This window comes from Corvus hawaiiensis, chromosome 5 (genome assembly GCF_020740725.1).
Source record: "Corvus hawaiiensis isolate bCorHaw1 chromosome 5, bCorHaw1.pri.cur, whole genome shotgun sequence".
NCBI lineage: Eukaryota > Metazoa > Chordata > Aves > Passeriformes > Corvidae > Corvus > Corvus hawaiiensis.
In genome coordinates, this window is record NC_063217.1 from 48,148,062 (window position 1) to 48,174,717 (window position 26,656).

General features: G+C 40.3%; 1 protein-coding gene across 2 annotated transcripts in view; it reads right to left on the reverse strand.

The window, feature by feature from the left end:
* The window catches only part of GATB (glutamyl-tRNA amidotransferase subunit B), a 45,193-nt gene extending 19,102 nt beyond the window's left edge, over positions 1–26,091 (reverse strand). Inside the window, exons 1-8 of one of the 2 annotated variants that reach the window (XM_048303321.1) lie at positions 25,920–26,091; positions 23,814–23,964; positions 9,348–9,461; positions 6,096–6,294; positions 4,996–5,118; positions 2,034–2,147; positions 924–1,008; positions 519–563 (exon numbers count right to left, since the gene is read on the reverse strand). In XM_048303321.1, the coding sequence (XP_048159278.1) occupies positions 519–563; positions 924–1,008; positions 2,034–2,147; positions 4,996–5,118; positions 6,096–6,294; positions 9,348–9,461; positions 23,814–23,964; positions 25,920–26,077 (989 nt within the window). In that variant the 5' untranslated portion in view covers positions 26,078–26,091. Of the gene's footprint in view, positions 1–518; positions 564–923; positions 1,009–2,033; positions 2,148–4,995; positions 5,119–6,095; positions 6,295–9,347; positions 9,462–23,813; positions 23,965–25,889 lie in introns of both variants that reach the window. The other variant, XM_048303320.1, reaches the window with a different exon arrangement.
* Positions 26,092–26,656: the final 565 nt, after the last annotated feature.

Below are 26,656 nucleotides of genomic sequence, written 5' to 3' on the forward strand. Positions count from 1 at the left end.
TTAGGTCTACAAAAAACTTCGAAGTAGAAACCAGCCCATGAATGCTGACACCTTTCAACAGCAGTTAGGATTTTCAAACAGTGTTTGTGACCTGTGATCAGAGAATCCAAGCATGGAGGAGCAGGGCCTGCTAGCTGAAAACCATTTCCCTTTGTATTTACTTAAAGCAGGAGCAATGTTGAACTCAGAATATTCTGATGTTTTATGTCAGGCATTCTTAAGAATGCACTTATACTGGCCATACAGTAAACCTTCAACTTTCCCACTTTGAGCTGAAGTATTCCCAGCCTAGTCTTTGGGAAAGCTCCAGGGGTTTTACCAGAAATGAGACACAAATCCAGATCTGAACTGCTCAGACTAGCACTGATTTTGTAGGTCTCTGCCCCTTCCAGTGGAAGGTAAACTTCCAACACATACTCACTGCACTGACTAAGTTTACATCCTTATTACACTGGCTACACTTCAGAAATTGAATAAATCCCCAGTTCGTGAAATGTTATGTCTATTAAAAAAAATACCGATAATCCTGTTTTCCTTCTTTGTCTCTCATTGGTACTGTGCACCTAAAATAAAAACAAAACAAGATGTGAAAAGAGGTACACCACAGAATTAGTTTTATGGCAAAAACACAAACCAAAACCTCTGCCTCATGAAGATTAGGAGAGCCTCTTAAAACCACTTCAAAGAATAAGGGCATGTAAGAGGGCAGTCATTTTCACACAGACACTGCTTGATGCAGCACACAATCTGCTGTGAAAAAGCCTCAGCCTTAAATTACTCCCTATGAGGAGACTACCCTTGTGAACATTAGCTCTAGAAGACACAAGTTGAGCAATACTGTATTACATCTCCTGATCATGTCACTAGGTATATGTGGGCACTCTAAAGTGGCTATTCTGTGTTTCTCCAAAATAAAAACTCACCCAAGCTTGGAATCAAAGGCTCTTGTTTCATTCAAAATTGTCCCTCCATTTTCAAGTTCTTCAATTTGCCTCTGTATTTCATAGTCTGACAGTAATAAAAGAAAAAAGAGTAAGCTTGTTAGACTACACTATTGGCTTTAGTGCACTCCACTATTTCATTTTTCACTGCTATGCAATAATGCAATACTTTGTTGTTTTAACCTTAATGAAATCACCAGCAGTAGTTACGGGCAGAATTATCAGTCACTGTCTCTCTCTCCAGCACTGTTTCTTTCTTTGTGTGTTTTCCTCATCTTCTTTCATTTCCTTTAAATGGAAACCATTTTCTCCCAGGGACTGCAGTCAAGTCATACGTTCCTGGTGACCTTGCAGTCACCCAGTTCAGTTTTCTTTTGGAGATGTAGCAATCAGCTTTTTTTGCTCATACCCAAGCTGCATCTGAACTTCACACACATCATGTACCATACTCAGTGGAAAGCAATCATCTCCACTGGAGGATACAAAGCCATCGCTACCATATTTCAGTACATGCTAGGGACCAAATCACCTGCTTCATTCTTCTTGTAGGCAGAGATTTTACTGCAAAAAACCTGCGGACTAACATGCCTGCTCTTCCCAGAGTATCCCATACTAAGATTTATTCTGTCAGGGAGCAGCAAGAGCTGCTCCATAAAGAGGGATAAGCCAGGAATGAAGGGTGACCAGAGCCCAGGCCATGCCCTCATGGTCTGATGCAGTCCCACCAGTCTGGACAGTGTGAGCAGGGGCAAGTGCTACTAAGAGAGTCCATTCAGGGAGCTCAGGGAGAAGCAGCAGGAGCTAGGTCCTGAGACAGGACTGGGAACAAGACTACAGAACAGGTCCAAGGTCCTTCAGGAGAGAGGACTGAAAACTGGCACACCTGTGACACAGCCACTCAGGCAAGGTCTGAAGGCCCCAGCCTGAGCCTAAATGGAACTCCTGTATCCATAGGCAAGGCACATGAAAGAAACACCCAGGCATAGCTAGTCAGGGCATTTAAGGCCAATTACTGCACTCAGAAGCCTGACATATTTTATCTCAGACCACATAAAATATCTACAATATTGTAATGAAACAACCGCCATTTACCTACTGCTTTTGCCAGAAATCGTATGCTATTGATATTCTTCACTTCAGTCCTCACTCCATAAGGTTCTCCAGGGTGATGTACAGAAACATTGGCATCCACTCTCAGCTGACCCTCTGGAAAAGGAAATTTTATTAACAGAACAGTCTGCCCTGAACAGTAGAGTTAAAAACCGTGGCATGCATTAATAAACTGCATGTTATGTGCAGAGCATTAGTAGCAGATTTCTCTATGTTCAGAAAGGAGTAATGACCACTTCATCATAGCTTTCTGTTTGTCATTCCATCTCAAGCCACTGCCTTGTATCATTCAAAATAGTTTTAAATCATTGCTCGTAATTCCTCTCAGAAAACTGCATGATGCAGTGCAGCACAGATCCTCTAAGCCATACAGTAAAAAGAGCTTCTGATTCACAGCTCTTAAATAAAGGGCAGAATTAGACAAGCAAAGTCGTGGATTGTGAGCCTCCTTTCCTCTCAAAGCAGCACAAAAATACCTTTTGGAATTACAATTTGATGGATATATACTACCCTAGCATGGAACACAAGAACTTAAGGTTATGTTGAGCAGATTTACTAAGGTGTTCTTGGAAATTTACAGCTCAAGGACAAATGTGAGAAGCAGTGGATTTTTTTGTAATTTTCTTCCTCTCCTTCAGGAAATTGCAATCTTACCCCCCGAAATGTCCCTGGCTGCCAAAAACAGTACAAAGTTTTATATAAAAGCATCATGCACCCTCAGCCCAAAATGGACCAATGTCCTTAAACATTTTTAATGACTCAACCACAAGGAAATCATAATTGTATCTTTCTAAGTATTGTCCCTCTAAAGACATCTCTTCTGAGAAGAAAAGGCTTGCCACAGTTATCAACTGCTGGGAATACACAAACAGGAGAGGCTGTATTACATCCTGGAATGTTAAGAAACATTATTGTCCCCATATTACACAGTGAACATCTGTAGCCTTTCCCTGTGGGTTTTTTTTTTAAATTCATTTTTAAATTTCAAATACAGATAAAAAGAAACAAATGCCTACTGATTGGATACAACAGCATTATAAATGAGAGTGCAAAATGGCTCACAGTTAACACTGTGAAGATGCTACGGCTTCAGAAGCCATTCCGGTCAATAGATTTAAATTGACCGGCAAGGCCTTGGTACAATTTGTAAAAGCAGGCTGGATGACAGCACACTAATTTCCTCTGCCTTCACAGAGCCTTGCCAGACATGCAAATGAGACAAAGATGCTGGAATGACCCAATATCTCTTTCAAGGGAAGTGTTTTGCATGTGCTCCCTCTTTGGGGTGAAACTTGTACTTGTTCCAAAGGAGGAATAGTCTTGCCCTGCTCTTGCTTCATTTGAGATGTGACCTGTTTCTACTTGGATGTAGGTGTCAGTGTGACCAGACAATGAACTTAATCAGGCATAAGCAAAAGGAGACGCAGGCTGAAAATGTTCTTAAAAAAACAAAACAAAACACTTTTTTTCTTTAAGACCAGCTTATTTTTCTTTCACTTTACAATGAAATCATCTTTTCATTTGTTTGTTGGTAATGAAATAACACCTGATAAAATTGGGCACTTGTCTTCACAGTACATGCAAAAGCCCCTAAAACCTTCACATAGAAAGAAAAAAAATATCTAAATACTGTTATAGCTAACTATCCTGGAAGAAACATATTTCCAATACTGGGATTCTCCTATAAAGTCAGAAATCTCCCTGCGATAAAAGGTATCATAAAGCAATTCCAATGGCAATCTCAGGACCAAATTCAGTAGTTAAATACTGTATATATTGTACATATGTATGCCCACAAAGGCCCTTGAAGAAGCATCCAAACTGGCTGCTTAATACTGACAACTGTGCCTTATTTGATATGTGGGACATTTGTGTGAGAAAAGATTCAGAGAAATAGATAATGTCTAGCTATTATTATTTCCCACTACATTAAATTATATTGCATCAGTAGCCAACATTTATTGGATCCCATTTATTGTGCAATGCATGGACCACTCTGACTCAGTTTTTCAGGAGACATCCACTTGTATAATGGACTGAATTTGTTGCCAGACAGTGAGGCCAACTGTCACAGGCAAAAATATAGCTTACACTATGAACACTAATAAGCAGCTGCTAATTGTGGGTATGTGTGGAGAGGATGAATGCCTGAAATCACTTTTAAATTCTTAGGCAGATGTCTGCTACGTGCTACCTGTAACCGTGGGCTGGTTGTAAATTTTGGTAACATTAAGACTGAGGAAAATGGCATGACCTGAATCTTCCAATTAATGAGACAGAATCACCTGCCTGAATGCAAGCTATGCTTCTGCACATCACCTATTACGAAAATTGGGGCCTTAAAATTACAGAAAGAAGAGCTGGTGCCAGAAGCAATGTTTCCTACAAAAGGAAGTGGTCTCAGAAAGATAGGCAATCTTGGCTAAAGTTAACCCCACCACCCATTTCTGTACATGCTGTTGTTTACTCCGTCTCATCCATGACACTGGCACAAGTTTACTGCCTACATCAATTTTATGACTAGCTGAGACCTGACACTTAGAAGATGATCCTTGCTCACACTACTTTGTCCCTTTGTCCTTCCCATACTCTACAATTAAACCTTACTACAGATCTTCTGTGCTGCAGTGCTGTGGCAAGCAAGATGGAGAGAGACTGGGAGAAGCACCACAAGAGCCCTGGGGACATTTCTTCCTGCCTAGCTTTACCCCGTAAAATTACTCTGTGAGGAAACAGAACATCTAGCATGGCAAAGCTCTGCAGACAAAGGCAGGCCTATAGGCATGGCAGACACTAGGACAGACTCTGAGGATTGTAAAAACAACAGCTAGAAAAGGCTATACATTATAAGCAACTGCTGAGCAAAATAACCAGAAGCTGCAAAACCCCTGCAAATGCAAAGAATTACTGGTGACAAGGGAACATGCCTTTCTCCCCTCAGTACCTGCCATGACTGCCTGGCTGCTCCCAAGTGTTTGCAGAATGAGCTGAAGCTCTCTGACTGCTGCAGCTGCTTCCTCCCCACAGCACATATCAGGCTCCATGACAACCTCCATGAGACCGACTCCTATCAGGGGAAGAGACAGGAAATTTCAACAACAGCTTTTGATCTTGGCATATGAGAGTGCAACTGGCTAAACACATGAAAGAACCTGGGCTTTTTTAAAGAAAATACTAAAAATACATAAACCCCCATGTATTATTTAGTAACTGTCACAATGGGCCTAGCTGCGGACTGCTAAAAAACTTTTCCTTCTATTTTTTTAAAGAAACAGACAAACTGCAGACAGCCCTCCACCCTTTGATGACATGCAGATCATTAAGGACCCATTCCTCTGAGAACTCTAATTTAAAGCCAATCGGGTTCCACATAAATTTATTTATTTTAAACTAATTTTGGAGCAGGCAGAACTGTAAACAGATGTAGTCTAGTTTTCAGCTTCAGGACCTAACTTTCAAGGAAGCAGAGCAGCCACAGCCCTCAGCTTCAATAGACACCAGAGTGCTTTGCCCCAGTTAGGCTAGGCCAGTTAGGTTGCTGCCCATGTTGTGTGCTCCTTTGGACCACTCCACTTACAATTTCCAAGTTAAAAGAGAAAATCTACATTTCTTCAAAGCTAATAATTAAAAGAAATGTCTGACTCATGCACCAACAAATTCCAACAGCTGCTCTTTCTATACACAAAGTTGATTCACTAGGTCTGTTATATTTTACTTTTTTTAACAACACATACAGTGCAGAGCTTAAATAGCTGAGTGGCTCTATGTGACTGACACAGTTTTGAGCAAACTTGAGCCAAGAGATTTCTAACTTGCTACTGCCAATTGCCATCAACCAACAGCAAATGGGAAAGTTTACTGGCCATTAAAAAAATCAAGTATTCATCTGTTTCAAGCGTAGCAGTCATTTTTACGAATTATTTTTTCAAGGAGAGAGACATAAAGCTGTTCTTATTTTTTGTCTGTCTCCTGTCACCCATTTACCTTTAAAGACTCATCTTACCCCAAAAGGAGGAGAAAAATAGGAAAATAATCCAAGCCTACCAGCCCTATTCAAGTCCACAAGAGTCTGGCTCCTTGTGTCATCATGGAGACTTTTTCCACTGTCTTGCTCCAACTGAATTTGTTTGATCCTCACAGTTTTGGTGACCATCTGGCTCATCTTGTTGTCTATGCAGAGACTGTATGACAGACTTCCATTCACTGCAATAGGAACTCTTTGCTGAGTGATTTGATAGCCAGCCTGTCAACAAAATTAGCTTTATACTCAAATGAAACATTCACTTTTCAGACAGCAGACCAAGTGCAAGTATTATTGACTAAGAACAAAACTGAAAATGCAACATCTTTTATAGTGACCTATATAAGAGGAGAGAATACAAGGACATGTAAATTCAAAAGTTATTTTGGTCAGATGAAGAGGAGGCAAGCTAGAAGATGAGCCTAGAATTCAAGATAACAGTAAGAAGCTGGAAGTCTGGAAAAAATACAAGGACTCCTCAATACAGACAAATATATGATACCCTACTAATGCTGAAGTTATCAATAATCAACTGCACAATCTCTTGCCAAGGATGACAAACTTCTCTGATACTGCCCTGGTGCAGGATATGGACTGGAGGAGGTTCTTCCATGCCTGTGGTTCCACGATGATGTTAGATCTTGTTTGAAGCCAGTTACTGTACTTCCATTCCCAAGCTGGGGCTATCCCTCATCCTCCCAACAGGCTGAATATCCCTCTCTGTCTGTTTCAAACTATACTCATTAGAGGGGAGGAGAGGGAAGGGGTGCAGGTGTGGAAATCAAAAAAATGAGAAAACTCCATTTCATTAATGTAGCAATTTAAAAGACAAGACACTGCAACCCCAGGTAAGGCACACAGCTGATAAATGCCACCTCATGCCTGGGACTCCACTCAAAGGGAAACTGCTGGCCAAAAAAGTGGCTGCCAGTAACAAGGTATTGGAATAATTGCAATGATGTAAAAATACAGAAGCAAATCAATGACAGCTGAGGTGGGGTCCCCTTTGTTTCCCCCTTCCTCACCTGCCTATGGCACTAGTGGTGAAAATTAAAAAAAAATCTGCCAGATGCAAGTGATTTGGGAGGAGTATCTGCATATTTTGCAGGGATGACGAGCTTAATCTGAAATGCAGAGATGGTGAATCCCAGGGCACTGGAGTGGAGAACAACAGTCTGGCCCTGTCAACACCCCAATTTATATATGCAGTGAAGTGCATGACCTTCTAGACATAATCACTGTAAGAAAAATAAAATAACTGACTCTCTGCAGCCTATGCTAATAACACGGCTCTTCTCATCTCCTAAAACTTAGCATTAAAATGATTTTTTTAAAGCCTGAAATATTGAGTGACAATAAATAATATGAATCCCATTTCCCATCCAAAGCCCCATTTTCAAGAGTAACAATAATCCCATTGTCAAATGACCCTAAGAGCTGGATTTATCTGTTCTATTCAGCTCATTAGCCTAAACTCTGCATCTTATTACAGGGTTCCTCTCTAGACTGTTCACTATGAAACGCAGGTCAGGCAGTTTATTGTCAGTGTTTAAACTGCAGAAGTCAGTCAGTAAAAAGCCAGAATTACATGTTTCAAGCTAATAAAATGTGTCAGCATTTCCCTGACCAAATTTCCATGCTCATGTGACCAGAGGATCCTGTAACTCATGTCTGCAGAGTCCCACAGTTTCTTCCACCTCAACTGTTCTCTCAGACACACAGATGTGGATTCTTTCCCATGACAACATTCATCCATATAGCTGCTATGCAGCAGACTGATAGCAGCAGACATCACAAGAATATGAGAGTGATTTCAATTTAGTTAAGTAAGCACTAAAGGTAATTTGCAAACAAGTCTGTGATGTTTTTGATGTTTCTTCAAGAAAAGGAATTTCGAAAATCATGTTTATTTCCTGCTATTTCACCTTTTTCCCTTCAGGTCTTGAAATGGGCTTTAAGATAGTTCTACAAGTTTAAGAAAAAGTACTGAGAATTCAAACTCCTAAGTTTGTTTTTCACATTCCCAGCAGGTCACTACAGAGCTCCCAATAAAAGGGCCTCTTAATGGCTTACAAATATTTGCAAAGTTATCCCCAGAAACCAAATCAACATTATAGCAACTTCACAGAAGAGCCACAAGTTCCCAACCTAGAAGAAAATAAACCAGAAATCTCTTCTGAGATCCAGGTCTCCAGTGGACAACTATAATATAATTCTAAGGTGGGAGCAATTGTATTTGAAAATGTTTTGTGTAACTTCAAAATACTTTCAATGTCTGAACAAGAGTGGGAAAGAAAATGATTTGGTTAATAATACAGCACCTCTACAGATTCATCTGGGATCTGAGAGGTCTCCCACTCTGCTTCTCTGGATGTCTGAGACTCCTCACCCACAGAGAGGATAAGCTAACATGCCTGATCTTTCCCAGATAAAATAAACCCACATACTTTTATTGTAATGTCATCAGATCTTCACCCCCAAAACCACAGAAACCAGAAATAGCTTCCTCCCTTTGACAGATTAGTGTTAAACTGAAACATTCAGTACAAATAAGCTGATGCAAAAATAAGTTAAAAATTAGAAGCGTTTAATGTCATTAGAAAGAAAAAGAGGCTCAAACACTGCTGCATCCTGTTGCAAGGACAGAAGTCATGTTCTTTAATTATTTCAGTATTTCAACATCCATATCAAGTGCAGCAAAATGCATTTGACTTCCAGTGGCACCTTCTACCCAATATGAAATCCACCAACAAACCATACTGCAAAGACTCGATTTCTCAGTTGTTTTGGTTTTTTCATTTATTAGAACTATGACTGAGAAAGTTTTGAAGGGAAATTAAATATTTTTAGGTCCCTAAGCACACACAAAGAAGCCACTACTGTGTTTATTCCACTGGAACCTGTGTTTGTTATACATTCACTTTAAATGAAGGACTATTACCAGACTGCTTTTACCCTAACAGACGATTGGTACAAAACACCAGGCACGGACAACTTAAGGGACAAAGCAGCTCCAGCTCCCAATTCAATTACATTAGGCTACTGGAATTGTGCAGCTAAGCAAGGAGTCAGCAATCAGAGCAATCATATTCAATCAGCAAGCACCAGGGTACAGCTGCCTATTCCATCAGGGCACAGTGCAGCATCCTGTTGGGGTGAGCAGAGCACTGACTGAAAACAGAAAAAGCATCTCTTCACTCCTCCCCTGCTGCCATCCGTACTCCAGACTTGTCCTTCCTACAGCCCAGGAGGGACCAGCCATACTGCATACTTACAGGCAGATCTGCATAGAAGTAGTGTTTTCTGTCAAACAAGGACTTCTTGTTTATGCTGCAGTTGAGTGCCAGGCCTGTCATCACTGCTGCTTCTACACATCTCCTGTTGAGAACCTAAGGAAACATGACACATGGTTTTGCTCAGATACTCAGTATGTTACAAATGTGTCTCCCACACACTGCCTTATAAGGAGCATATATTCAATTTCTCTTGTCTTCAGTCATCATTAGATCTCTTTCTTTGCGTGGGTAGCTCTTATTCATCATTAAAGTTGTGGTAGCTATAAATCTGCAAAGCTTTAAGATGAAAAAACAAGCTATTCAGTCATTTTGTCATACCACATATGGAGGTGTGCACTGTTCTGGCTTGCTACTTTTGCAAAAATTCAGTGCTTTTGAATCTTTGAGGGTACAAGAGACAAATCACAGCACATGATAACTGACTTGTAACCAGCTGTCAGCTCATACTGGGAATTTGAAGCACAGGGGATTTGCATTAGGGACTGCAGTGCTGTTACAGTAGAACACTTCAGAACACCTGTAACCACAGAGCCACAGTGAATTTAGGAGTGTCTACACATACCACAGATTTTAATACTTTGCTTAACCAGGATGAAATGATGCACACTTACATCTTTGCTAAAACAGAACCCAAAAGACAGCAATTGATCCCATGGCTACAAGTATACACGTTTCCAGTACCCAAGAAACCCATGTGATTAAGGTTTTTGCAGAATGCCATGTGGTCTTAAGACCCAGAAAGGCCTTCACAAAGAAATAAAGGAGTTAAATGCAATTCTTCACCATGGACCCATCACTCTCCACACTACACCCTTCCATCTCCCCAGAAGGGTCAGGATCCAGAGGAGAAAGAAAATTTCACTCCAAAAAGTCCTGACAAATGATGGTTTTTTTCAGATGTGCTCTCATTAATTTAACAGTTCGTTTAACTAACATCAAATGGATGAAACTGAAAAGGAAAAAAGACTGAATTTGTCTTAGTACAATTCTGACATGCTCACACTTACAGCATTTTGAAACAGGAACAGAACTTTATCCATCTTGTTCTGCACTGTACAGCTGCCAAGAAGTCTATTTCCAGAAGGACCATTAAAGGAGCACATTATGTAAAAGAATGTACATGACTTCATCTGCATTGACCAGAACATAAAAGGCTTAAATAATGTTTTCTTCCATGTTTCTGACACTATTTACTTTTTATATTCTCCAGCCTGATTTCTGAAAACATATTAAGCAGCTGTACATTTCCCATCATCCCACATCTTCAGCCAGAAAACGAATATTTTACTCATTTAGTTTTTAAAAATCAAAATAGTAAGAGAGGATATGGGCAACTCTTCATGTAACCAAAACTTAAAAATTGCTTATACAGAAAAGAAATTAAATATTTAAGACATTTAACAAGGGAACTTTCAGATCTTTAGTGTAGCTATATATGGCTAACTAGAACACATCATCTGTTCAGGCATATTTTACTTATTAAAAAATTTAAGAGATACATAAAGCAAATTCTAGACAAAAAAAAAGGAAGAACAATCTCCCTTTGAAATACTGATTCACAGAAAAACGAATACAATTAGTCCTGACTCTAATCTAAAGAAAATTGGTAACTACAAAATATTAATTTATTTTAGTAGCATAACTGCAATTCATTATATAGTAGATGCTTCTGTTTTCAATAATTAAATGCCTCCAGACAGTACAGACACTTTTTTTTTTTACTGTTTAAGGAATTCTGTAACAGTGCTAGTCAAACTGTTCAATGTTTAAAATATCATCCTATTTCTAAATATGCAGGCAAATTTCCTCCTACTAAAGCCTTATGGCATAATCCTGTTCAGCTTTACAAATTAGTGAGGACCATGCCAGTCAGTCCTTTACAAACTGGCCACCAGAAACCCATAAGCCTCCATAAGGACTGGTGGACTCAAAACACCACTGCTTCAAAGCAGTGAACCAGTATCCTGCTACAATTCCTGATGGTGCAGGGGCTGTGACTGACAGCAACCAGTGAACAAGACAAAACCCAGCTCCTGGGTCACAACCAGTGAAAGCTTCATAGCACTTCATTGCCCTTCAATTTTTACTTCAAACAGGGTAGTGTGTATCTTACTCATTGTCCTAAGGGATAACACTGTTTTGAGGTGAAAAAAAAAATCCCCATGTATATACTACTTATACCAGAGAGAACCTTTTGCTCGACTGCTGATGAAACATTTTGGTGGCTCTGGGGAAAAACTGGCATAAAAACATGAAGTATTGATTATTTTTTATGTAGTATTACTAAGCATTTAGATGACTCTGATGTGTATGTATCCCCAGCGTACTGGATCATAGTAGCCAAATTGTTGTATATGCACCATTACTCATTCAACTTCCCGTGCTATTCCTTCACCGATCTCAGTGGGGAGAGAAGGCCTTGCAAAGCAGATCTTTCCTGCTATGGCATACTCAGATGGCTACCATGCCAATCTGCTTTCTCTGCCCTGTGTGCCTTTAAAAAAAAACAACCCAAAACCAACCAGATGACCCTCTTCTTCTTCAAAAATCAAAACTTATCTAATACTGCTTCATTTCTGAAGTGATTTTTACTACCCATTCCCATGACCAAGGTTGTAAACACAAAGCAGAATTGTTTAAGCAAACTACTACCTTTCCTTCAAACAAGCCTTGCTTTTCAAATAATCTGCAGTGATAAACATCAATTCAGTATGTGAAACTTCCCATACTAATGACCTAGAGTAAGTCCTCCAGCTTGTTTATGCAGGAAGCTGTTATTAAGTTGACAGCTTTGACTAGCACCAAAGATTTAAATTACTGGCTTGAACTGACAAGCTGCCTGTCTGGTGTGTTAGCAAAGTGCTGGCCTTGAAAGCAAGCTGTGTAGTTCCTGCAGTAGCTATGGACAAAATACAGTAGTCTATAAAGACTTCTTCAATATTTCTGGTCTTCTAAATTGGAAGCATCCCTCCTAGTATTTAAAGAAAATACTAGAGAGCTGTTACAAAAGGAAATATAAGTTGTTTGTATTGGAAACTCATGAAAAACCTTAACAATGGCATCACAACACCAGCACCATTTCCCTTGTAGCTACGGTCTCCTGCTACAGCACCATGGTAACTGAGCAGTAAAGGAATGAAATAACAGTCCAGCCAAGATCTCTCTTTTTCTGCTACTTGTCTATTCTTCACATCTAGTCCACAAGTGGAAAGACTCCTTTAAAAAATTTATCTTTATTTGCAAGTTCAGTTTAGTCAAGACCTTAGTTTCAAATACAATATTCAATAGCTATACAAAACTATATACAGTACCTTTAATGGCACAAATTCCCACCAAAAGCAATTTTCTAACAGCTTTTTCTTTAACAACAGGTTTACTCCTTATATTAATATATTAAAGAAACTTGGCACCCTTTTAAGTAAAGGTATAGGCTTCTATATTTAGTAAATTACCATGTTTACATTTTAAAGAGGGTAGGTATGTTTTGCTAATGAGTATTATATAGGATAATTGGGGAGAAAAAAAGAAGAAACATCTAGATAACTCTCCTGGAAAAAGTTTATTTTTTCTACCTTTTACAAAAAAACAGTAATCTCTGCAATAACACTTGTACCCAGGAAGCCTATCTTACAGAAGAAAATATTCCTTGTACTAAAACCAGTAAAATCAAAATAATTCCCCAGAAATTTTTAACGTTTTTGATTCTAGGTCACGCATTTCAATAAAGTAGATTTAATATTCATTGGCTATCTTAAGACTTTCAGTCCTACTTACAATCATGAAAAAATCAGCATTAATCAGATTAACTGCAGGACTGTTTATCTAAGAAACATTTAATTTTAGCTCCTTTTCATTCAAAATAATATCTGAAAGAAGGAAGTAGTACAAGGTACTCAGCCAGCTCTCTGTAGACCAGACACTAATCTTCAGAAACCTCAACAGATATATCTAATCACATTTTCAAGTACTCCTATTTCATCTCACTCTGATTTTTATTTGCTTCTACTAATGGATATATACTCAGTCTTACTATTCTAGCTGTGTTAAAAGTACCAAATTGCTGCAATATATGGTTCTTTGAAGTGCAATCATAAGTTAAACTTCAAAATAAAATACCCTTATACGTATTTAGTCCCAGTGTAATTGTGGCTGTTCAGTCTGACACTGTAGATGAGTACTTACTGCTCTGCAGCATTCTGCCTTGGCATCCTCCCACACACAGAGAAGGGACCAACTGTAGCTATGCATGTACACAATGTACATACAATACATCAAGAGCTGACCATTCCCAAATGAGCCATTTAATTCAATAGGTTACAATCAGACTCCATCCCCCGAAGAATACAGTAAAAATTTAAAAAAACAAGACAACCTAAGTCCTGTCATTTCTTGGGTATTCAAAGAACCTCTGTTCCAAAACTTAGGTCTCAAATTTCAGGGAAAATTTTAAAAGCCTCAGTTTAGTGTCCTGTGCACTTAGTCCAGCATCTACTTCACGGCATGTTTGCTGCCCCAGTATGAGCATTATGTTCTTATCCCTAAGGAAAGGGACAAGACAGAAGGGGAAGAAGCACCAGACATTTTAAATTGAGATCTCAGCTTTATCAAAAGAGATTCCAGCTTAAGAGAACAAAATGGCAACTCAGAAGCTGAAACAGCAAAGGCGATGAGGGCCATTAAACATACCTAATGCACTTTGTAACTTTACCTTTCCACAGTCTGGGACCAAAGCTATACAGTACTATACAAAACATATTACTGCTAACCTTGTCTAATGGCAAAGCTGGCTTACGGTGATGCAGCACGCATTGATTCCAGTCATATCTTAAAACCAGGCAGTTGTGACATCAAGAAGTACCCAGCTCCCAAGCACACTACTTGAGGTGTACTCAAAACAGTAAGAGGGCACACTTTCTCAAAGCTGAAGAGCTAGCCTGAAAGCTTGTATCACAAGGCTTAGGATGGAGGAAGCATCTTCCAGTGTCAGTGATTATGAGAAAAATGCAGCAGCAGTAGGGAGAAATGCTGACCCCTAGGAGCAAGAAAAACAGAAGGTAATACCAGATGCAAAGATATTTCAATAATGACAGACTTTAAGGTTTCTCAGCCCAACAGGAGTTGCTAAAAGAAACGCAGAAGGAAAAATGCATTCAGACTGCTGTGTGGGCAAACCACAGAATAAATCTGTTTTCTGGGAAGCAGCCAATCCAGATCATATCTCTGATCCCATCAGCAGTATCTAAAACCAAATGAAGTTCCACCCTGCAGAACCAGTTCCAAACAGGAGAGCCCACAGGGAAGACAGGACAATACAACGGTGATACAGTGGTTCGTGATATCCATAAGCAAAGGCTGTGCTTGTGTGGTGTTCCCATAAAGAAGTCCAGTACCCCTCTAACATCCATGCTCTCCTCGTTGACATCAGTCTTCTGCATCTGCCACATGGTGTTTTTTGACCTGTCATAAGGATGCTCCCTCTCTTATGCCAGCTGAAATTTAAATCACTGCTAATACTCTCTGATCCAGGGCACGTTTAGTACAGGAAGATCCAGTGATAACATTTGATTGCTGCTGGAGGCAGGAGACTGAGCAACGGCTAAAACTTAAGTTACAGACTATGATCAAATCCAAAGGCACAAGAGGTTTGAGGAGAATTGTCTCAGATCTTTCTTCTTACGCTGAGTTCCAGAAAAAAAAGGCTTTTCAACATGAATATCATCTGCCCTCTTCAACATAACATAGATTGTTTGATTTCTTAAATGGAGACACTTCAGAGCATTTAGGACAAAATAGTTTGTAAACCAACCCCCGCCCTGTTTCTCCTTGCAGATGGTCCTTTGCTTGTAGCCTTGGTGAAAGCCAGCTCTGTGGTTTTCTGAGTTGTAACAAATTCTGACCTTTGATACCCATTTACTGTCATTTTCTCTTATTTCTAAGTCTTGGCTATCTGCCATCTACTCCTTCTTGCCATCTTTGTGTATATGAGAGCCCCCACTAAACACACACTAAACACTCAGCCATTTGCTCCAACTCCCTCATTCCTTTTTTCTCCAGCTGCTGTCTCCCAAAACATGGTTATTTGTTCCTCAGCCATCTTTTCCCTGCAGAAAGAGATCCTGACTCAGATCTCTTAAGAGAGCAAAATACACAAATTGGGAGTAAACCAGAAGTGGTCTTTTACACATAGATAAAAGATGATACTAAATCAGGAAAACATTAGGTGACATAATGCAACAAGTCTTGCAAAGAGCTATTAGGAAATTAGAGAGAAATTATAAGAGAGCAAACTGAAATTATTCGCTTTTAACAAAGTTGTTCTGGAACAGCAGAACCAACAGAGACTAATTTCCTTTAAATAATATCCCTAGTTTGTTTTACCTAAGCATTGACCCCCAAAACTCTCTCCCCTGTGACTCCCCCATCTTCTCATTTCACCAAACATCCCAAAATGAGTATAAAGTGTCACAAGTATCTGAAGAGCAGAAGCCCAAATAAAGCTGAGATCAGCGGGGAGACTAAATTGATAATTTCCTCTTCATATGCTTGCTAATACATTCATAAAAACCCTCTACAAGCCTAAAACTTTTTTGAGGGAAATTTAGCTGAACTTGGCAGCAAGTGGCAAAACCAGCATTTCTGTATAGAAAACAATGGTCCTTGTGGCAAAATCTGCTTATGTAACTAATAAACATCACTTGCAGAAGTTTACATAATCCTCTCAGAATCAGTCATATTTAAGGTGACAAGGTGACTGATAATCAGAGAGACCACAAAGAAATTAATTTTACCCCAGTAACCAATTACAGCCTAACTGCACCAAGATAAGTTTCAAACAAAATACATAAACCTGACAGTTATGCAACATTACATACCAGACAGCTAACCATGAAGAGAACAAAGATCCAGTCGAAAATTATTGGTCATTACTGTTGGACAATGCTTCCCTAAACACCTTTTAAAGAAAAACTCTTCAAAGAAACAATTGTTAAGAAGAAGAATGGTAGCAAGATCTCCATTTGCAAAGTTAAAATGCTAAGAAATTGGTAGAACCATGAAACTTTTGCTTTAGAGAGCACTGCTTACATACACATATGTACAACACACCACCTTGGATTTCCTCAAATGGAGGCACCTGGAACCAGACTGTCTACATACTGTGAGAAAACTAAATCAAATCAAACACTTAAGGATAGCAGAGCACCTATAGTGACTGATAACAGAGGTAATAGAAATTTGCAACAATAAATCTCCTCTCAGGTCCAACTTAAAGAAATTCCCAGCCCACTCAGAAAAGCTACTGCAAAAAGCTAATGTGCATTTCAGCAGCAATTTCCACCTGAATTCAGAAAGGGGGGACACCAACATGTCATGTAGTGGTTGTGCTGTCCAAAAGAGTCAAAGATGGCACAATAACTGCAGTAACAGGACTGTGTGAAAGAAAGGAAACAAGATACTCTCAATTCCTGCTCCCCCACTAAGAAGTGGAAAAATACCTGTGCAAAGCAAAAGGTGAAGTGATTAAAAAGAAACAACACAAAATGAGGAAAGAGAAAACACATAGACAGCATCATTGATACATTGAAGGATCTACTGAAATAGGTGATAACAAGATGTTTAATCAACTCAATGTCATTCTAACTGGCAAGTTTGCATCAGCCAGAGGGACTTGTTAAGGATGAACAATAAAGCCAACAAGAAAAGAGAGCTCAACAGTTACTGAGGTGCTAAGGAGACAGCCCTACCTGAATTGTTAACATTGACAAAAAGATTAAAACACCCAGAATGAGTGTCAGAAATACCCACACATATATGAGACATAACAAAAACTGAGAGAAAATGTTACGAGGGACTCCTTCAAAGCTTGAGAGAGGAGCAACAAATGTCACCAAATACTTCAATACACAAGAGCAGAGACTTCTCCAGAAGAAATGGCCTAAGTATGATATCAAGTCAACCTAAGCAACTGCAGTAATGGAGGAACTATTACATTTCTCAGACCCCAATGAAGGAGTTTGGTTCCACAGGTAACCCCGGGGCTGCGAATGATCCTATGGAATGCAAAGAAATAGAATGAGAAACAACCTGTACCATAACCCAATCCTGAAAGTCACCCAAAGCCAGCATCACTCATCTTTCAAAGGCCTCTTCTGACCAGTACAACAGCTTTGAACTGATTAATAGTTTGAAATTCTGTAGGCAGGCTTTAATTCACCATGAACTTGGACATTTAAGGGTCTATGAACCACAATGGCATCCTCAGGGAGCAATGGTTTAAAAGCCTAATTCACTCCTCTACTCTTTTTCTAAATTATGTGAGATTTTCTTTATAGAAGCTTTCTGGACTGCAAGCCCAGCAAGCTGGGACTATGTGAGCAAGAAAAGACTCTTAAGCACTGACCATACAATGCATGTCACAAACCCAAATATTATCAGGAAAGAAAGGACTGCAACAGAAAGGTACCATCAAATTCTAAAAAAAAAAAAAAAAAAAGTCTTTTTTCTCCTAAGTACAATTACTACAGTTTTAGTGAAATAAGTAATGAGGAGTTTAAGTGAACCTAGACATAGGCAAATGGTTTAAAACAAGCATGAACTCAATTCTTTCATCAGGCATTGCCACTGATTTTAGGAGAGCTCATGGATACAAAACCTAGCCATCATATGGTTTCAAAGAAAAGAAGAAAAATTATGTAATGGAAGCTAAAAAAACATCCATATAATGATCAGAAGATTGTTCAGTTCCCCATGAAATGTGCATGCAATTAAAACTGTAGTTATCAAAAGTCAAGCTGAGAAGCAGGCTTTTTTTCAAAACAAAGTAGTACAAGAAGGGAGTAAATTCACATGCATGCCGGCAGGAATGTCAAAACAAAACTGAAATCACAAGTTGGTAAAGCAGCTGTTGCAATCTCCAGATTTAACAGGCACAGGATAGCAAAAAAATCTAGTTTCAAGCTAGTAAAGTATAAATTCTGGTCTCAAATGCTGTCTCTGTTCCAGTACGAATAGCTGACAGACAGATCCACCAAAATCTCACACAAACCTCTCAGAGCCTTTGAAAGAAAACGCATCAGATAAATCCTGTATATTCTGATGAACTGTAGATGTTATTTAATCCATCCTGATAATCCATCACCCAAAACATCTAGAAGAACACTGGGTACCTGCCACTGCCAAGAACAGATGGAAACACCCTCTCTAATCCCAAACTGGTATTAGCCCTGTCACATGCCTGGGCAGCCCAGCACTGCAAGGCAACAGCCTGACAGACACGCTGTCAGCGACTGTGCAGTGCTGCGCCGGCATCTGCTAGCTCCGGACAAGCCCGAGCTTGGAGCTGAAGGTGCCAGAGCTGCGCTGCCAGAAGAGACAAGGGCTAAAGCTGCTCTAGCATTGCACTCTCCCATGAAAAGGAGTGATCTGCTTGCCCAACTGTCACTATACAAGTGAGAGAAGATAAAGCAGAACTAAAACATGCCCCTCTATACTGTTTACAGATGGAAAAGGAGAAAATTATTTGTTCAGATAAAACCATGCATCTCACATGACATTCTACAGCTCTTACTCTGTTTCTTCTGAGGTCAGAAGGTATTCAACTTTTCTTCATTGGAAAAAGAGCTTGATCATTACCAAGTGTTTCTGAAAAGTCTGTTGTAAAAAAAAGATAAAACAGATGCTGTTCACACTACAAGGAGAATGAAATTCAAATGCATGAGAAGATATCAAAAAGTTCAAAATATTTAAGACTGTAGGGCTAATATTCATTCAAATCTTATTAATTTAAACCTTGGTTATGTAAATCCTAGATTATTTCTTTATATACTTGCTTACAAACGACTGCCTACAAGAGGATCACGGTTTCACTTCACTCATGCAGGAGACAAACGTAAAATGTGTGACAAAGACTAAGCACTGACAAAAAGGTTTCAGCCTTTAGCTGCTAGATCTACTATCTTATTTCTGTGGCTGAGCTATAATTAACTTTTAGTCAGCCACCTCCATCATAAAAATAGATAATCATGGATTCTTTTTCTGTGAGCATAGTTTTAGCTTTAAAAACCTTTATAAAGCCTCTCAGAATTTTCAGAGGCTAAATTGGATTGGGAGGGCAACCACCTTTATGGATCCTCAGAAGAATTTTATTCCAGTCTGCAGGTATAATGCACTGTTTGCTACCATGTATAGAGTAATATTTCCTTTATAATAGGTCTTCTGAAGATACCAAGCCAAGATCATTGCCAAGTCCATTCAGAAGGTAAAAGCCCCAGGCTTTTGCAAATTGCATTACATGAAATGAAATGTATATAGTCAGATGCAGTCCCAAAGAAAGGAGAGCACTGTAGTAATTTGAGTAAGATGCTATCACATCTGGTGGTGAGGGGCTTCATCACCACAGTGCACAAAAAGTGTGCCGATTAGCATGGGATGTGCCATGCAGTCCTGCTATTTCCAAACCCCCTTTATTAATCAAAGGTTTGACACATCAGTCAGTCTCAGCTGGCCCATCTTATTTTAGTGCCTGGCAAGATTATGGAGCAGAAGAAAACTATGCCAAGACACATGTAAAATAATTAGGTGGTTACTGACAGCCAAAAAACTTCACAAAGGCAAATCACACCTGATGAATTTGGTGGCCTCCTACAAAAGGGTGATAGAGTTGGTGGATAAGAAGAGCAACTGACATTGTCTACTCAGACTTGTGCAAAGCATTTGACACTGTCCCACAAGACATCACTGTCTCTAAACTGGAAAGACATGGATTTGGCAGATGGACAACTCAGTGGACAAGGAATTGGCTGGATGGTGGCACTAAAAGAGCTGTGGTTAACAGTTCAATGTCCAGGTGGAGACCAGTGACGAGTGGCGTTCAGGGGTTGCTATTGGGACTGGAGCTGTTTGATATCTTTGTCAGTGACAGGGACAGTGGGATCAGGTGCATTCTCAGCAAGTCCACTGATGACAACAAGCTGTGTGGTGTGGTCAACATGCTGGAGGGCAGGAATGCCATCCAGAGCGATCTGGACAGGCCTGAGAGGTGGGCATGTGCAAACCTCATGAAGTTCAACAAGGTCAAGCGTGAAGTCCTGCACCTGAATCAGGGCAATCCCATGCACCAATATAGGCTGGGCAGAGAATGGATTGAGAACAGCCCCAAGGAGAAGGACTTGGGAAGAAGATGCTCAGCATGAGCCAGGAAAGCACACTTGTAATCCAGAAAGCCAATTGTGTTCTGGGCTACATCCAAAGCCCCATGGGCAGCAGGTCAAGGGAGGTGATTCTGCCCCTCTATTCCACTCTTGTGAGTTCCCACCTCGTGTGCTGCATCCAGCTCTGGGACGCCCAACACAAGAGGGACACCTATTGGAGAGGGTCCAAGGAGGGCCATGAAGACAACCAGAAGGCTGGAACACCTCTTCTATGAAGACAGGCTGAGAGAGTTGGGGTTGTTCAGCATTGAGAAAGCTCTGGAGAGACCTTACAGCATTTTCCAGTACCTAAACAGGGCCTACAAGAGAGCCACAGGGACATTTTACAAGCACCTGGAATGATAGGACATGGTTTTAAATTGACACACGTCAGGTTTAGATTAGATGTTACAAAGAAATTCTTGACTGTGAGGGTGGTGAGGCACTGGCACAGGCTGCCCAGAGAAGCTATGTGTACCCCATCCCTGGAAGTGTTCAAGGCCAGGCTGGATGGAGCTGTAAGCAACCTGGTCTAGTGGAAGGTGTGCCCATGGTAGCGGGGCTGGAACCAGATGCTCTTTAAGGTCCCATGCACTCAAACCATCTCATAATTCTATTACTCTATAATAATTTTTTTCCATCTCATGCCAAATAGAAGGGCACCTGCATAGCTCTTCTCACCTGTAGCTGTCTCTCAGAGGCACTTTATGAGAACAACACAGTGAAATGGCTATGCCACTTCCACTGTGATGACCCTCCCAAGGCCTACTTGCAGCAGAAGCATAAAATAAGCTGTATTAACCTTACAAGAAGCAAATATAAAGAGGAAAGATGGAGGGCTTAAACACATTCTTCTAGCTTCACCTCTCCTGTGCAGAGCACAGCAAAGGCTCACACCAACACTTACTGGTGACCCAGAAATGCACAGCAACCTGAAAAGCTCCCTTTAGCACCATCATTTCTGGTCCCATTGTGAAGGAACAAATACTAGCATGGCTCTCTATCACAACCACCTCGTAGTCACACAGTAAATTTAAATCCCTGTGATACTGAAAACTGTCCCTATAGTTCTCAGTTTAAAACAGCAGTCTTTCTCTTCTAGAGACAGCACAACTATTGTATAAAAACTTTGCTGCTATTTTTTTCATTTCTCAACAAAACGGCATCCAAAGGAAAGGCCGAGTATTTACCTTCTAAGTAGTCTTATCAGGCAATAACCAAATATTTGTTAAAATGGCTTTTTTTTTTTTGTTTGGGTTTATTCTACAAATATTTCCAATTTTCAAAAATGACCTTCCATCTTTCAAAATTTACCAAAATCCAATTCTGCTTCAGATACTATTGCCATGTACAAACTTACATACAGAAAACAAGCCCAACTGATTCCAGAACAAATGCTGGTCTCTCACATTAATTCCTGTGCAGCAAGTACAATGGGAAAGTAAAGCTATGACTACTGACTGGATTTTGCATCACATTCTAACATGCACAAACATGTATTTTGTAACATCCACTTTCAACTCTATTTTCACCACTACTACAGTAAGAAAAATCTTTCTTATCTTTTAGATAAAAGCAGCTGGTAGAACCTAACATAGCATTGCTACTTTAAAATTAACCTAACGATTCTGGATTTTTTCTTCTCAGGTGCAGTTATAGTCTTCATCAAAGCCCACATGTACTGAGGTCTTCTCACAAAGGTCATACCAAGCCTTGTTTTAAAGCCTCATTAATAAAGAGAAAAGACACACACACACACACACTGCACCCTTGATAAATAGTAACATACAGAAAAATTAAATTCCTCATAAATATTCATTTTTGTTCACTCAAGAACAGCTTTTCTACTTGACTGAATATAAGCAGTAGACAATTCAAGAGAATTTCTGTGCATTAACAGAAGATTAAGTAGAAGGTCTAAAACCAGAACCTTCAACTGTTTGGATTTTGTGACTACCTAACCTAGCCCTGCTCCCAAATGAAAGGAACTAATATTCTGTCTTTAAGTCTAGCTAGACTCGTCTAAAACCAAATGATTGCATAAGATTCCCATTATCTCCATGAAGTTTTCAGAATTTCCATATAGTCAGATCTGAAACTCAGCTCTGAATTGCCGCTGCAACCAGAGTGAAATCCCGATTTTATTAGCATCTAAACTTCACTTCCTTAGTTTTCAGTACCTTTGCAAACACAGAAATAAAAATAAAATAGTAATTAAAAAATTTCTCTTTTTAATGATAATGACATACATCAAGACCCTAGAAATCCAGCCACAAGTTAGTTCTCAATTTTAGAAGATTATCTGAGGCTGTTTTATGGTGATGAAAAGTTTCAACTAGATTTAAAAATACATTTCTGTAACTGGAATTCAAACCTGCACTTTAATGAATACAGTCAGTGAAACACTTCTGCATTAAATAATTGGACCCCATTACAGTCTCTGCACACTTGTTGCATGTGGCAATGCTAAGCCTATTCAATATTTATTTTCACTGTATTGTAAGAGCTTATGTTATAATTTTTTTTAATTTTTATTTTTATGTTAAACTTGTTAGATTCTCAGAGAATTTTACAGCAGTACTGTCATAGCCATCACAGTTATAATTAAGCTGTGAATTCAAACACTTATTATGTTTTCACTAATAAACCTTATTGCTAAGTGCTAGCTAGCTATTCTGACCTATTAATCCACAGTGTTTCACACAGATTACTTTTTTTTTAATAATTGCTTTGCTCTGGAAATAGGAATGGTTGACACTTTCCTAAATTGGAGACTTTCTACTCAGGAAGCAAAGTAACTCCACAGTGAGACATTCCAAATGGCAAATGACAGCTACATAAACAAACATATGGCAAAATAACATCAAATGGCCACTCAGAAATCAAAGATGTTCTTCTCTCACTGGGCTTTAAGCATCTCTCATATTTAAGGAATTTCCTGTGTGGCATACTAACCAAACACACCCACTCTGGCCTCAAAGAAATACCACAATCCATTCACTATGTTGAAGAGACACTCCTGATTTTTTTCCTTTGCAGGGGATATAAAGTATCTGAGGCAATAACTAGGGAGTGAGGAAATTGAAAAGAAACAGTACTAGGCATCTCATGTTATGAAACAAACAGAAATCAGAACGGTAAGGAAAAGTAGTCATATATATGACTATTGTCAAATCCTAAGAAGAATAAAATATTAGAAACATACACAAAAGTCGTCTGACATTAATCCTGATATAAATGAAATTGTAGCTTAACTTACTGGTAAAGTTCCTGGTAAAGAGGCATCAAAGAAAGATACCAAAGAGTTGGGAGGTGCTGCAAACTGGACTTGGGAACCAGAGAAGAGTTTTGATTTGGAACTGATCTGTGCATGAATTTCCAGACCCACAACTGGTATCCACGGAGCAAGGCTGAAAAGGAAAGAGAAGGGGGAAACAATTTAAATATAGATGACATTAAAAACCATGAACAGCCAGAAACAGAATTAAGAATGCTTAGTTTATTAACAAAAATTAAATTGTGATTGTAAAGACATTGTAAACAATGTTGCAAATGCACCTACACTGTAATGGAAAAGGTTGTGCTGCGATACTGGAGAACAGAGGCTACAGGGACTATATGGCAGTGTTGTACGCAAAAAAGAATGTCATAAAAAAATTTAATGATTTGAAACTTTTAACTTTTCCTTACACGAGAAATCTCTGAGAAATTAATGAGGCACACTTGCATGCTGGATGAACCCTAATTTGCTGCCTTGTGAAAATCCCCAAATCATCATAAATATGAATTACTTCTCAGGTAGTTTGAAAAATCTCCAACAGACAGGTGGCATAATAAATTATGTATTCTTTGTCAGATAGACACTTGCATGCTGGGAAAGGTGGCTCTCCAGAGCAGCATTAGTAGAATATTAGCATAAACATTAGTAATCTGGTAATAGAGAAATCATAATTTCAACTAGAGAGCTAATGTTCTCTGAATGTATTCCGCAGAATAAAGCTTCTCCATATCATCTAAAAAGTAATTGCAATTCTCACATCCATAACCTTTATATGGACAAGAGAAAAAGGTCATCTTTAAAGTATGACTTGCTTGACAGTTTCTGTTAAGTAATTATCTGGCCTTGAACAAATGAAGTGGCACAAATAATATTTCATTGATGGAATCACATTTCTATGGCAGAATCCTTCAGCAGTATGAGTACCCAGATAGCTGTAGGAGATAGCAAGCTGTGGAAAAACATCAAACAAATATATCAAGTACAGTGTTCCTTCCAAAGGTGAACTTTCTCCATTGCCAAGGTTTTAGTTCTCCATCAGCCCTCCGACAGCGGAGGACATCCCTACTAACAGCAAACTAGTGATGCGGATGCCACTTATATTGATGCTTTAGGAAGAAGAATATTATCGTAAAAGATTTAGGTTCAGATGTTTAAAGAAGCTAGTAATTTTTCTTTTACTGAAATAGTATTATTCTTTGGTATTTTCAACTAATCATACAGATGCCTCAAGTTTTAAGAAATAATGTGGGCTTTCTTTTACATTTTAGAGGCAAATTTATTCTATTGTTTCCTGCATTCTTCAGAAATGCCTTTCTGTCATAACATGGTATTAAAAATTACACCAGGTGCTTTGCTGAATCGGTGCCTTGGCTTACACTCAGAGAAAAAGGTACATGCGCCAGTCAGTCCTTCAATCCTCCTAACAACACTGATGAGGCACCTGGAACTTCTCGCCGTGTTTGTTCAAGGACTGTGTTTATCTGTGTCTCTAAAGAATCAGCAGCTACTTCCCTGAGCAACTTTCTTGAAGTAATCAGTTGTGTAGAGAGAAACTCCCAGCACACCAGAGAACAGGAGAACTTGTTCAGGTCTTGACTTTCAGTTGCAGCAGAAATAAAATGCTGTTTCAGGCACACTGCCCAAATCTCACAATACTCCACTGGAAGAAAAAGCCTCTTTTAGACTAGAATAACCCTTGAAAACACGCTCATGAAAGCTGGTGCGGCCTTCGCTGTCCATTTTCGGCACACGTGAACGCTCAGGCCTCGTGAGCTGCACGCTCTTATCGCAGCCAAGCGTGTCAGGGGGTCACGGCCCCACTGCCGCAGCAATTACCGTGTGCGCTTTGGGGAAGGTGCGAGATAAACGCGTGCTGAGCAGGCGCTGCCAGCTGCCAGTAAGCTGTGCATGCCTTACACCGCTCAGAACCCGGAATTTACACCGGACCCCGCTGCCGTCACCGCCGCTCCCGTGCCCAAGCCCGGGGCCCCAGAGCCGGCCCCGCGGCTCCGCCCCGACGGCGGGACGCCCCACGACAGAATCAGCTCCACCGACCCTTCTACCCGCGCCGTTCCGGCACCGTACCCGCTCTTCCCCGCCGGCACCTCCCCGCCTTTCGCGTTACAGGCGACAGCCCTCTGCCCGCGGCGGGAAGGACCATGCCCGGCCCCCGGCCTCCCCGTGCCGCGCTGCCACGCCCGGCGCCAGACCCCGCCGCACCCCCGCGCCGCCACGGACGCCATTGCCCTGCCGGCGGCTGCCAGGCGCCCGCAGCACCCCCTGGGAAATGCAGTCCGGGATGGCTGCGCGGAGCGCGGGCTCTGTGGGCGGACTACAACTCCCGTCAGGCCGCTCGCGGTGGCACCGCCCCCGCCCCGCCCCGCCGGCGGGAACTGGGTCCGCCGGTCCCCTGACTATCCCGGGAATGCGGGAGCGAGGAGCTAGGATTGCTTTTGGCTGTTGTTTAAAACGCCTTAGGTGGTTCAGGCCCCCAAAATGGGTTGTATGTGGTTTTCTTCTGGGCTCACGCTGACATAAAACCAGCTGCTGTTTTATTGGCGGCCCTTTGCAAGCCTTGGGCATCAAATGATGCTGTCCCACGCGGCTGAGGTATTGGAGCTTAACTTCTCATACATAGAGCAGCCAGGTTAAGTCTCAGCAAGGCCTGGGGATGGTATGTGGTAATAAAGAGTCTTGTCCAGGGCACACGCAAACATCTTTAATGTTTACGCAGCTACATTGCACAAATGATAGAATTGGCGACCTTCTATCCCAAGCCCCAGGCCTGTGGAGCTTAAATGGGAATGAACATGAGCTGCTGC